This window comes from Herpailurus yagouaroundi, unplaced genomic scaffold (genome assembly GCF_014898765.1).
Source record: "Herpailurus yagouaroundi ecotype Mexico unplaced genomic scaffold, PumYag 162, whole genome shotgun sequence".
Lineage (NCBI taxonomy): Eukaryota > Metazoa > Chordata > Mammalia > Carnivora > Felidae > Herpailurus > Herpailurus yagouaroundi.
Window position 1 is genome coordinate 56120591 of NW_024412403.1, and position 14190 is coordinate 56134780.

At 39.1% G+C, this 14190-nt stretch overlaps 1 protein-coding gene across 1 annotated transcript in view; it reads right to left on the reverse strand.

Moving 5' to 3' along the window:
- The window catches only part of MYH15 (myosin heavy chain 15), a 152079-nt gene that overhangs the window by 108693 nt on the left and 29196 nt on the right, over positions 1-14190 (reverse strand). Inside the window, exons 12-13 of the mRNA XM_040484426.1 lie at positions 5124-5242; positions 238-387 (exon numbers count right to left, since the gene is read on the reverse strand). Of these exons, the coding sequence (XP_040340360.1) occupies positions 238-387; positions 5124-5242 (269 nt within the window). The remainder of the gene's footprint in view (positions 1-237; positions 388-5123; positions 5243-14190) is intronic.

The window sequence follows — 14190 nt, forward strand, 5'->3', positions numbered from 1 at the left end:
TCGTAAAAGGCTCTTCTATTTCTAGTTACCTTTATTTAAGGCTGAATTTTTAATACTACTAATTATAACTATTGTCATTTATTAATATTAAAAACAGCTCTTCTCCAACCAGAGTGGCTCTCAAGTTTTCAGCGAATGAAACTCATCATGCTTTGACTCCATTTTCTGATGTTCAATTCACATTTTCTAACCTCCTCATAAATACGCATTGGCTTCATTTTAACCAGATATACTTACATCAAGGATTTCAAAACCAGTGATGTCAAGAATGCCAATGAAGAATTGCCTTGACAGCCTGGCATCCAGCACCCTGTTGATCCGTGCCACCAGCCACTTAAACATCCTTTCATATATTGACTTGGACAGGGCACCAACAGCATAGATCACCTGGAAAGCACATTGAAAGGCCTTCACATCTGCCAGCAGTGTCCATTTTAATCCTGGGCATTTTCTACCAGCAACCACCTTCTAGCAAAATTGGGATCTATTTATTGACTTTCTGTGGTTCTAGCGTGCCGCTGAGATGATACAGGAGGAGAAATTTAATACAATGAGAAGAAAGGGAGAAGGAAGCAAGGGGGAGGAAACAGAGGCAAGCCAGCCTAGTGCCTCCTTACCAGGCACTCCTGTGAGAGAAATGTTTCTATTAGCAAAGGGCCAACTCCCCAGGGGGTAGAGTGGTAATGCATTTGAAAGCCTTGCTATTTGAAGTGTGGCCCTAAGACCTGCAGCATCAGCACCACCCGGAAGCATGTTAAAGATGCCAGCTCTCAGCAACTCTGCATCTGGTCTCAGACCTATGAATCTGAACTGGCACTCTAACACAATCCTCCACTGACCCCTGTGCACCATAAAGTTTGGAAAACACTGGTAGAGTAGGTTAGGAGTCTGGAATGCCTAGCCCTTACCTGCTGCTGCTGTTAAGAAATTTTGTAGCCTTTGGCAAGTGACCTACTCTCTCTGGATTCCAGTATCTTCCCCTGAATAATGTTCTTGAAGGTTCTTTCTAGGCTCAGCTTCCACGTTCTTTATTCTATCAGTTCCCAGGGTTGCTCTCAACTCCCTGTAGGGAGAATGGCGATTTAGCGCATCAATCTGACCCAGGTTCTCCTACTGGAAAACTCAGGCTGCATTTCCCCTTCCTGGAGGTGTGTGGCAAAGGCTCTAACGTAACCTATTGGGGAGAGCTCCAACCTCAGTGCCGACTGATGGTGTGTAAATGCAGATCCTACTTCCATGATGCAAAAGTGCTGCGATAGTAACAGGTTTCTGATAGACCCCAGGTAGGAGTGAATTTCAGCCGGACGGTCTCCAAGCCTGGAAGCAGAATGGGCTCCGAGCACTTAACATTTAAAATAGGCCTAGCCCATCCATCCTTCAGCTGCCCAGGAGAGAGCACACAGCAGGAGCCTGTTGGTGTCTGGTGGTGATTTAGTTATGAGCCACCCACTCTCTGATCAGTTATCTTGAGTCATTTCCACAGTGATCCATAAGCCGGATGGCATCACTGCTTTTTATTATTGGCATCAAGAGCACACCCGCACAGATAAAGCACCAAGAAGGGTTTTATCCTCTGGAGCACTGAGGAAATCATTCTCTGTCTACAGCAGTCGCATTGAAACTTTAAAAAGAACATGATGAACTTGCTCACCCCTTTTTAATTCCCTAAATGTTCGGAAATGGGAGTGGGAGAGAAACTGGCCAGGGGTGGAGAGTAGTGAAGAAACAGGAAGAAAGCCTGAAGATGTAGTCAAGGGAGGAATTAGACGATATGGCGTCTGCTCAATGAAACCAAGAAGCCAAGATACTGCTCAATAATTAATCATTTTCATCCTTTTCTATCCAATAAAGAGGAATTACACAGCAGGACCTACACTTCCACTTTTCAGGGACTACATGAACTCATTCCTTAGCTCTTTTTCAAATAACCTCGCAGAAGACTTTGATCACTGAGGAGCAGTATCACAGGATAGAACAAAAACTACCAAAAAGAAATGGAGTCAAAGAGCCACATTTGTGGCCACTTTGATCCCTGCCTTTTTAAATATTAAAATATGATTTTTATTAATTTATTAATTTAACATTAACTTATTAATATTAAAATACGCATCTGCCAGAGTTGTTGGGAGACACTCAATGAGACGGAGCATGTAAATGTATGTAACACAACATTTGGCATTTGCTATCCAATAAATGTTGGTTCCCACTCTCCTGTTTCCTTTCCACTCTTACTACTTCCTCATCTTCACTCCAGGATTTACTAGCTACATTACCTTGAAGAGTTAATTTTTGTAAGGTTCACCATCTTTGACTATAAAAAGGGAAATATACATAAGATCAATTTTGCAGGCTTGCTGTTCAATTGAATGGGATATCCATACAAAGCACTCAGCACATAGTCAGTAGTTACTGATTATTGTGATTTTTAAATCATTATTAAACTCTTAAAAATTAAAACAACTGGGGCACCTGCGTGGCTCACTCGGTTAAGTGCCCGACTTCAGCTCAGGTCATGATCTCGCAATCTGTGGGTTCGAGACCCATGTGGGGCTCTGTGCTGACAGCTCAGATCCTGGAGCCTGCTTGCAATTCTGTGTCTTTTCCTCTCTGCCCCTCCCCCACTCGTGCTCTGTCTCTCTGTCTCTCTCTCTCTCAAAAATAAATGTTAAAAAAATTGTTTAATAAATTAAAATATAAAATTAAAACAACTTATTTCTAAGAGGCATAGTTAGAACTCTCATGGAACCATAAAATACTAGATCTGAAGGACCTTAGTTCTGAATAATCATGTGTGGTGGCTCTCGATTTGGGATGGTACCTGCCCCTGAAGAAAGAACGCATTTGAAACTTGAGAGGGCATTTTTCAGCTGCCGTCATGACTGTGCTACTGGCATTCAGCACCTGGAAGCCGGAATGCAAAACCCCTACCATGTGTCAGACATGCTCACATCTGAAGGACCATCCCATTCAGATGCCAGTCACCCCTCCCCTGAGACACAGAGGGATTCAGCCTCTTTTCTGGGTGCTCAGAGAGGTGAAGATATTTGACCAAGGTCCCAGAGTTAGTCAGCATCAGAGCTGGAAGCAAATTTTGTAAGTGTTAACACTGCAAGAATTTCTGCCATCTTTTGCAATTGTCATCAACAGAATATATACATCTCTATTCTTAGCAGCGGCAATTGTCTCTATAAAGTCAGTAAAATCCCTAAGAAAAGAAAAGCCTTACAGGGTGCTTTCCCTACTCTCTCTCCAGGAGCAAGAGAAAGAGAAACAGAGAGAGGACGGAAGATGAGGAGTGTTTTTTTTTTTTTTTTTTATGTTGGATAATAATACATTAGCTTGCTTCACTGGTTCTATTATAGTGAAGGCTGGTGGTAACTCAGTTCCTGAGAACACGGTATTAAAGAGCAGAAGGTTTGATTTCAGTGCTCCTCTGGGCTCATTAGTTTTATACAGAGCGAGTCCCTGTTCTATAATCATAGCACATCATGCATGCATGTTGTGGTAAATGTGTTAAAAAGCAAGAAACTGCCAAGCACCCTTAACTTCACTATGACAAAGAGTTCAACTACTTGTCCTGCTGATCATGGTTCAAGTTCAGCTCAATATTTAGTTTATCTTAATGTGTACAGAGCACCTACTGCTTGGAGAGCACTGTGCTAGATGCCAAGGGTACCAAAATGAATTCATCGCAGTCCATGGCCTCAAGGAGCTCCAGTGACGAGGGAGAACAAAAATGGAGACTAATTGTTTCAGTATAGTATTATGATAGAGGTAGAATTATTGATTTATAGAGTAAACTAAGCAAGGAAATTGTGGAAAGGTTTTACATAACATAGTCACACCAGATGCTTTAATATGCCAAAAATAGAGTTTATTGTCATCAGATTAACTGTCTTCTATCACAAATTTGTACATTTGTCTATCTCATTTTCAGATTCAAAATGTATGTAAAGTAAGACAGTCTAAATGTCACCTGGATATGAGCTGTGTGTCCTTTGCAGTGTTACTTATGTTCCCTAAGCCTCAGATTCTCCAACCGGGAAAACCTAAGTATTCCTCTATTTACCTCCGAGTATTGTTGCCAGAAAAGAAAGAATCAATGCCTGCGAGTGCTTCATCCATACTATGTGTGATCATACCATTCTCTCTTTCCAGGAAGCTACCATACCTGTAGCTAAGGGGATAATTTGACTCATTTTCACCAAGGGACGATTAGTGAAAGTGTGATCACTGCCCCAAACAGTTAAGGTGGGTGCAGTCTCTCCACAAACCATCTTTCCCCCCTGCGTGGCAACTCTGGAGGCCAGGTGTTCCAGGTGGCCTAACTACAATGCGGAAGAAGGCCATCCAACCTGTACTGGACTTGGTGTCAGAAATAAATGTTTATTTTGCTGTCACTGAGATTTCAGTGCATATGTGTTACTGCAGCATGGTATCGCATATTGACTAACAGGCGTTATAGATGTAAATTTTTATTTTAAAATGCACTGGCATACTTAGATGGTCTCATTACCCGGCAGCCCTGGGAACACTTACTGCATTCTGACAAAGCCTCTGGATCAGCAGTCCTGAGAGTACTTGTTATTCTATCATTAAAAGATTCTCCTGGATGCACAACAAAACCTACATGACCTTCCATCTCTCATTTCTGCTCTCAACACCCCTCCTTCAAATACTAACTTCAGCCTATATTTTAAAACTCTTTCTCAACTAATGTGTCTGTTACTCTAAAGAGTCAATATTCCAAATGCGTGAGGGGTGCCAATTTACCAGTTTTGTTCATATTGGAAATTAATGGCTTTGAAAGCTTCTTGAGCTGGACAAGAAAGACGTTGATCACAAGTAAAGGGCTTGCCTACTTCTACCAAGAGACTTGTTACCTACAGGAAAACTGTCAAACAGTATATTAAGAATCTGGAAAGATTCTTAACACAAGACCATTTACTGTGGTATGCATCACAAGTGAAAACATCCCGAATACTCATCACAGTAGCTCTTACTTGCTTTTTTATAGAAGCTCTTGTTGCAGACAATATCAGAAGCTGAAAAATAACAAGTACAATATGTATACAATTATTACAAGATCATAGAGTCATAATGCTCTGGAAATGTCACCTTACCTGTTCTACAGTTTGACCTCTAGTAACATATTCATTACCAACTTTGATTCTAGGATGGACCAAGCCCTTCACCAACTCAGAAGAGTTAATGCCCATGAGGAAAGCAGCTTTGTCAGCATCTGGTCAGAAGAAAGGAAGGAAGGGTTGGATGGAAAGGGGGAGAGAAGAAGGTGGGAGGAAGGAAGGGGGAGGGAGAGGGAAGAGAAAACACTATTTAAATTCATTCAATTATAGCCAAACAAACTAACTCCCCAGAGGACAAAAGGAAGGTATGTTCAGACCTGTATAGCAAGGTAGACTATAGTTTTGAAATAAAATCCTTGAATCTGAAATGTTTAGAAGACTTTACTTCTTGGAAGTGCAAATCAAACCACAATGAAATGCCACCTCACACCCACTAGCCTTGCTATAATCAAAAAGACAGGTAATAACAAGAGTTGGTGAAGGTGTAGAGAGATTGGAACCTGCATACATTGTTGGTTGGAATGTAACATGGTAGAGCCACTATGGAAAACAGTTTGAGAGCTACTGAAAAATTCAATAGTTAATCTAGGAACCAGAAATTCTACTGGTGGGTATATACCTAATAGAAGTGAAGACATATGTTCACACCAAAAATTGCACACAAATCTTTCTAGCAATATTATTCATAATGGTCAAAAGTGGAAAAAACCTAAATGTCCATCAACCAATGAATAAACAAAATTCTGTATATAAATACAATGGAAACTTTTTCTGCTATAAAAAAGGAATGAAGTATTGAAGCATGCTTCAATATGGCAAACTTGAAAACGTTATGCTAAGTGAAAGAAGCCAGAAACAAAAGGCCACGCATTGTGTGATTCCAGTCATATGAACCGTCCAGAACAGGCAAATTCAAAGAACAGAAAGTAGCCCCTGTGGTTGCTAGGGGGAGAAGGGACTAGGGAGTAAGTACCAATGGGTACAGGATTCTTTTTCTGTTTTTTTTTTCTCACATTTTTATTTAAATTCCAGTTAGTTAACACACAGTGTAATATTAGTTTCAGGTGTAGAATAGGGCTCTTTGAAGTAATTGAATGCTCTGGAATTAGATAGTGGTAATAATTACACAATCTTGTGAGTATGATAAAACTCACTGAGCTGTATACTTTAAATGAGTGAATTTTATGGTATGTGAATTACACCTCAGTTGTAAAAAGAAATCTATTTCTTCGTCCTGGCCCTCTTCTAAAACAAAATACTTGACACACAGGAAAAATCTCATCTTTATTATTTGCCTATTTTCCCTATCTACATATGCATGTGTAGGTTCTTTCAATGAAACAGGGACTTGGGCAAGCAATTTGATATTTCAAGACAACCACCAATAATCAACATAAGCCAGGATACTTGAATTTATCAAAAACATTTCTTTTTGGGCCGCCTGGGTGGCTCAGTGGGTTAAGCATCCGACTTTGGCTCAGGTCATGATCTTATTGTTTATGTGTTTGAGCCCCGTGTACTGTGCTGACAGATCAGAGCCTGGAGGCTGCTTCAGATTCTGTGTCTCCATCTCTCTCTGTCCCTCCCCCCACTCGCGCTCTGTCTCTCTCTCAAAAATAAATAAACATTAAAAAAATTAAAAACAAAACAAAACCTTTCTTTTCCTACCGTCTCTGTTTGCTCCATAGTGCCCTCTGCTGCCCAACAAATATACTTACAACCCACACAATTGGCATTATTCTAAATCAGTGCTTCCATTTTCTAAGGAAAGTGGGGAAGAAAGAATAAACATGTATCACATCATGTGTTAAAAAATGACAATACGAAAGAATGCCACAGGCAAAAAGTTATAAGCACACTCCAATTATAGATTTCTTTAGTTGTCAAGCCAAAGGAATATTTTGCTCATCTAACCCCTCTGCTATACCTTACATTTATATATGAATTCTGAGATATGCTAGTATATCTGATGTAGTCACTTTATGAAATAATGTCTTACAAGAGGTGAAAATGCAGTCTTTCATTACTTCACTAAGGAGTAAAAAAATTTCCTGAGCAATAACCAGAAATGGGGAGTAAAGTAAAAACAAAAAACAATTAGAGAACTGTATGTCACTTGTATTCACTATATCCATTTCCTTTTGTGGGCCTTTGAAACTTTCACAAAGGATTAAAAAGCTTGAAATATTTATTTTCTTATTAACTAAGATCAATATATATTATACATACATTTCTACAGGCTACACACCTACTCTATGTCAGAGATAATGGCCCAGGTACTCAGTTGCTATGAAACCTTTCAAAATGCAAAGCCTATTTGGGGAAATAAATGGGAAATCAAAAGTAGAGCAGACGTGCTCATCCTATGCTGAGATATCCCTGCTAAGAGTGCCATATTTGGAGACAAAAGCATGATTATTTCAAGTTGAGAATCCGATGGATCAGAATCCTAGCCTTTTTGCACTGGAAGAAACTTTAAAGAGCACATGACCTAGAATTAAAAAATATTTTAAAAAAGAGAAATGTAATGTGCCTGATGAATCTGAGTGGAAATGAATTCTAACTGACAAGGTGAAAAATGAACAGTTCCTATAATATCTGTTCAAAAAAAAAAAAAAGATAGGAGTTCAGTTTTCTGAGCTTTGGAAGCATTCAGATGGACAATACAGGTAATAATAGTCTCAAACTCATACCTCCTTTTTCCAGTGTTAAGGACAGTCTTTTGAGTCTATTTTTATCCATGAACAAAGGAAACTCAAATTCTCTGTACAGTATCCCACCTTAAGCTCTAACAGAAATAGCATCCAACATTACAGAATTATTTGCCACCCACTCCAGAGACAGCCAAGTGTCTACAGAGAAATGGTATACCTTGCATTTATCCTACAGGTGGATATTACACATTCTTCAGTTTTTCGTTGTGTTTTGTTTTGTTTAGACAGAAAACAGTACTCATCATCTTGCTCTAAAAAATAAGTGACTTCATTTGCACTAAAAGTTTCACAACCAAGATGAAAATAGTTTAAATCTATGAATAAATATCCATCAGACAGTCAGGAAATGATATTATGACAAAGCAAGGTCTGTAAACACATTTTCATCATGTAAACTGATATGTTCTGAAAAGAGGCTTTATGAAATTCCCACCATCATGCCCCAGGACCTTGTGAATAAACCCAGGGATTGTTAATTAGGCTGTCTGGTCTTACCTGGGAGAGGCAATGTTTAGCTAGAGCAGGTGTTCTCACACATTGGCATGAATCAAAATACCCCGGAGAGCTCATAAAGGTACAAAGGACTGAGCTTGCTGAAGGTGGTTGGGTCTGGACCTGTTTTTATCATGTTCCCCAGGTGCTTCTGACATACATGAAGATTTGAGAACACAGTCCATATTATAGTGGTCCTCAAACTTGGCTGCACAGTGGGGTCACCTGGTAAGTTGTAAAAAAGACAATGATGCCTATACTTATACCCATGATTAGTTTTCTTTGGTCTGGGTGAGGGCTGAGCTTCAGAAATTTCAAAGCTCGCCGGTGAGTCCAATGTGCAGCCAAATTGGAAAACTATTCTCTGAAGAATGGTAACCAGGTTTAGTAAGTACATTTTGAAGTCAAGAAGGTAGAACAAAGTCTGGCTTTACCTGGAAACAAGTAAGAGGGTAGAGAAAAACCAAAGGCAATCTTTTCCAACTTTACAATTTCATCCCAGTTCAGTCCCATATGTAAACAACCAGATATAAAGAAAGGAACAAAATCCAGTTTTGTCAATCCTGGCTAATGTAAAGAGGGGTTAGAAGAATGACATTTAATTGTTAGCCTTTCAAGTAGGGTTCTAATATGATTTCTGAGCTGTTCACATTTCGCTATTACTATTGAATAAAGTTTACTAAGCACTTACTATGTGCAAGGCCTAAGTGCTAGATGCTGTAGCAAGAGAGATAAACAAGACAAAAAATTTTGGGCATCAAGGAGTTTATAATCCATGAAAGTAAATAAACCAGAAAAAAATAACAAGTCAGTAAAACAACTTCTTATCAAAGACAAAGAAACCGATTATTAGGAAAGTTTGAAAGAGGAAGGAATCCCTTAGGACTATCTGACCAAGGAAGATTTCAAAAAGAAATAGTATTTGATCTGAGCCTTGAAAGATGAGAATGGTTTAATAGGCAAATACAGGAGGAGCACCTGGGTGGCTCAGTTGGTTAAGTGTCCAACTTTGGTTCAGGTCATGATCTCACTGTTCATGAGTTCAAGGCCTGCATTGGGCTCTGTGCTGACAGCCTGAAGCCTGCTTTGGATTTTGTGTTTCCCTCTCTGTCTTCCCCTCACTCACTTGTGCTCTGTTTCTCTCTCAAAAATAAATAAACGTTAAAAAAATTTTTTTTTAATAATAATAGGCAAATGCAGGTGAACAAGAATACCTGAGACAGATCAGCATGACTTACAGGCACTGCAGCAGGCCAGAGCATGCCTGGTCAAACTGGACCACAAAGTCAGGGAGTGAGCAATAAACAGAAAAGCGGGTGATTTCTGGTCACAGAAGACATCTGATGCCACTCACTATAAGGTATTCATTAAATAATGGAGAAACAGTAAAGGGACTTTTAGCAAAGCAATGGCATAGAGTCAGGCTTCACAATGATTAATTTTGTGCAGGTGTGCAAGACAGACCAGAGCAGGAAGAGTAGAAAGAAAGTGAACCCACCGCAAGATGCCAACATGCAAAGTGCTGATGGTCTAAACTGGTAATAAGAAAGGGAAAAAAAAGACTGAGAAACTTGACTAAGAGGTTCTGACCTGAGAAGTGGAGAGAAGAGCAGAGCATGAATACAAATAGAGAAGTCAATAGGAAGAGGTCTCGTGGGAGGAGACGAGAATACAATGAGTTTTAGCCACACAGTTTAGGATACCAGGTGATTATGCCATAGGAAGTTAGGAATGTGGGGTTGGCACTCAAGAAAGAGGCAAAGGCAAGAATGCCCCCTTCAGTTTAGGTGCCTTCTCTCTTTCCACCCTCTTGTCCATCTGTCCAGCTCCTTCAATCCTCCCTCTGTGGTTAATTGGGGAAAAAAATCACCAACGCTTAATAGATTAAGAGCCCTAAGAAATCAGTGAGAAAGTCGATTGTTTCCAACAAAAATGTTCAGTTTTTTTTAATGTTTATTTTTTATGTTGAGAGAGAGAGCATGAGCTGGGGAGGGGAAGAGAGAAAGAGAAGACGGAGAGAAAGACAGAGAGAGAGAGCATCCCAAGCAGGTTCCATGCTGTCAGGGCAGAGCCTGACATGGGGCTCCATGTCACAAATTGGGAGATCACAACCTGAGCTGAAATCAAGAGTTGTAGGGGTGCTGGGTGGCTCAGTCGGTTGAGCATCTGACTTCGGCTCAGGTCATGATCTCACAGTCTGTGAGTTCGAGCCCGGCGTCGGGCTCTGTGCTGACAGCTCAGAGCCTGGAGCCTGCTTCCGATTCTGTATCTCCCTCTCTCTTTGCCCCTCCCCCGCTCATGCTCTGTCTCCGTCTCTGTCAAAAAGAAAAATTAACATTAAAAAAAAAAAAAAAAGAGTTGGATGCCCAACTGAGGGAACCACCCACACACCCCCCAAAATGTGCTCAATTTAAAAGTGGGCTAAGGATGGAAATAAAAATCTGAAAAAGAAATGATGCAAATGCGTCTGAACACACAAAAATTAACTTTATTAATATTTAAATAAAAAACAAAACTTGGCTATTTGGCAAGAGAAAGAACTGTTAATGTTAGTGAACACAGTGAGAAAGTTACTCTCAAAGCTGCTAATAGGAATATAAATGGCAAAACATAGGGCAGCTTGAGAGAAAAATTTACTTTTAGAAGTTTATTCTGAGAAAATTATATATATCTTTGAATTTGTAAGGGTGTTCACCAAAATTTTGTTCATGATGGTAAAAATCTGGAAATAAATTATTCAATAAGAAATATTTAAACTAATTATCCATACATGGGACGCTTTATAACCATCTAAAAAGTTATTGCAGAAAATACGGAAGATGTTCACATATAATTTAGTGAAAAACTCTAGAATGAAACATGAAAAGCATGAACATATATATTTTGTTTAAAAAAGTTTTCTGTGCATATTCAACTATAAAAACACAGGAAAGATGTGTCCTCTGGCATTAGCAGTGATTGTCCCTGAGTAAGTAGGATTTTTTAAACAAATAATCATGTGCCAGGCACTTTTTTAAAACCCAGAAACACAGCACTGAACACACCAAATTAAGTCCCTGTTGGTCAATAAAAAATAGCTGTATGAATGACATGAAGAAAAATATTCAGGTTAAGGAGAAAGAGAGTGATCAGGAGGCAGCGGGAGTGGTCAGGGAAGTCACCACTGAAGAAAACACCTTAATAAAATGAGGGAGTAAGCCATGAGGATGCCTAGGAAAAAAGAGCTCCCGATGGAAGGAGAAGTCATGAAAAAGTCCTGAAACAAGGAGCTCCTATGCTCTAAGAAGAGCCAACAGACCAGTAGGGCTGAATGAAGGGAATGACAGAAGGGGAAATGGTAGATGAAGTCTCTGTACCCTATTTCGGGGACATAGGTTGGTAGTGGGGGTGGTGATGATTCCACACCAAGCAATTCTGTGACACCAGCTGGGTGTTCTATGCTGGGTGTCCTACAATTCAACTCAATTCTACCTGAAGATAGCATCAGATTGCATGGGTTCAGTTCCATGAGACTATTCTCCCCCTCCTCCACTTCAGATGACAATGACAAATCCAGGTTGTCTCTTGGGCTACCGACTCAGGCTGTAGATCCGTGGTTCCAATGACCCTCTCTTCAGGTTCAATTAATTTGCTAGGGGTTCACAGAATTCAAGGAAATATATTACTTACTATATCAATAATTCATTATAAAAACAAATCACTCAGGAATAGCCAGATGGAATAGATGGCATAGGGCAAGGTATAGAAAAAGAGTGCAAAGGTTCCATGCCCTAAACACACACTGTCTTCCCAAATCTCCATATGTTCACCAACCCAGAAGCTCTCTAAACCTGTCCTTTTGGGTTTTTATGGAGGCTTCACTACATGGACATGACTAATTAAATCATTGGTCATTGTGATGGAACTAAATCTTTAGCCTCTCTCCTCTCCCCTGTTGGAGGTGGGACTGAAAGTTCCATCTCTCTAACCACCTGGTTAGTTCCAATGGTGACCAGCTCCCATCCTTAGTTACAGTCCAAAAGTCGACTCATTAACATAACAAAAGCACCTTTATTGCTCTCATCACTTAGAAAATTCCAAAAGTTTTAAGAATTCTGTGCCAGAAACTTGAGTTTAATAAAAAGTTAATAAAAAATGTAATTTTTTATTAAAAATCACAATATCAAAAAAAGTCACAGTATCACAGTAGGAGGTGGGATTAGAGAGATTTAGAGGTATCACAGAGGATGAGTCTATGAAGGGAACTTGGGGCTTATTTTAAGTAACATGGGAGCTATTAGTGAGTCTAGAGCAAGGAGAGGGCATGAATGGACTTACACTATGAAAGAGTCACCATTGGCTGTTCTGTGCAGACCTATCAGTCATGAGACAAGAGTGAAGACAGGGAGACCAATAAAGAAGCTATTTCAATAATCTTGTAAGAAATGATGCCTCGGGCTAGATGCTAACAGTAGACATGATCATGGTGTGTAAGTAGTTATGAGTTTTATACATATTTAAAGGTAGATACAGCAAGGCAGAGACAAAGGAGTTCATGATGATGCTAAGTGTTAGGGCAACTGAGAGAATCCAGTTGACATTTACTAAAAACTGAGAAATGAAGAGAAATGAAGAGCAGGGGCGGGGTGAGATGAAGAATTTAATTCTACACAGGTTGAATTTGAGATGACCACCTAAGAAATCAGAAAAGATTCAAGGATCAAGCCCAGTATCTCTATAGCATTTACAAGTGGGAAAGATGAGGACAGTCCAGCAAAGACTTTGAGAAGGAACCACTGGGGAGATTGGAGGATATTATGTACATCATTTTCTTGTATGTATTTTATGATAAATAAGTATGCCTAGCTTTCATAATGAGAACAATTCTTCAAAAAACCTGTTTCAAAGAGTGTAAAAAGCAAAAACAAAACAAAACAAAAAAACAAAAACACAACAACAAAAAAAGCAACAAAATAAGATGTCACAAAAGCACATTTTAATATGTTAACATAAGATGTTTACACAAGCATCAGGTCACATTCTTTCACTTCATTCTCATCTGTGCTCAAGTGTTCTCTTTCCTGAGGGGATTTTCTGACTACCTACAAGAACCTTCAAATCCCAATTATGCTTTATTCTTCTACTCTGCTTTATTTTTTTCATTATGACTTCATGTATGTTTGTCTGCTTATGTATAATGGTCTATCTCCCACACTAGGTAGTCAGGACAGGGATGATCTCATGTGCACAGGTATATCCTGAGCACCAAAACAGCCCCTGGCACAGACTGGCCTCAAAAATTATTCATTAAACAAGTAAAAAACAAACAACCCAATTCAAAAATGGGCAAAGTACTTGAATTAATATTTTTCCAGAGAAGATATCCAAATGGCCAATAAACACATGACAAAATCCTCAACATGCCTAATCATCAGGAAATGCAAATCAAAACCACAAGAAGATATTACTTTATACCCATTAGGATAGCTATTATAATTTTTTTTTTTCTAAGAATTGAAATCAGGGACTTGAATGGATATTTAAACACCAATGTTCGCAGTAGCATTAATCATAGTAGTGAAAGGTAGAAGCAACTCAAGTGTCTGTAAATGGATAAATGGATAAACAAAATGTGAAATATATATACAACGGAATATTATTCATTTCTTAAAAAGGAATGAAATTCTGACATATACTATAACATGAATCTTGAAGACATTATACTAAGTGAAATAAGCCAGACATAGAAATTCTGACAAATACCGTATGATTTCACTTACCTAAATACCTAGAGTAGGCAAATTCATAGAGACAGAAAATAGATTAATGGTTGACAGGGATTCAGAAAATGGGGTAATAGGGAATTATTAATAGGTACAGAATTTCAGCTTCAGATGATGAAAAAAGTTCTGGAGATG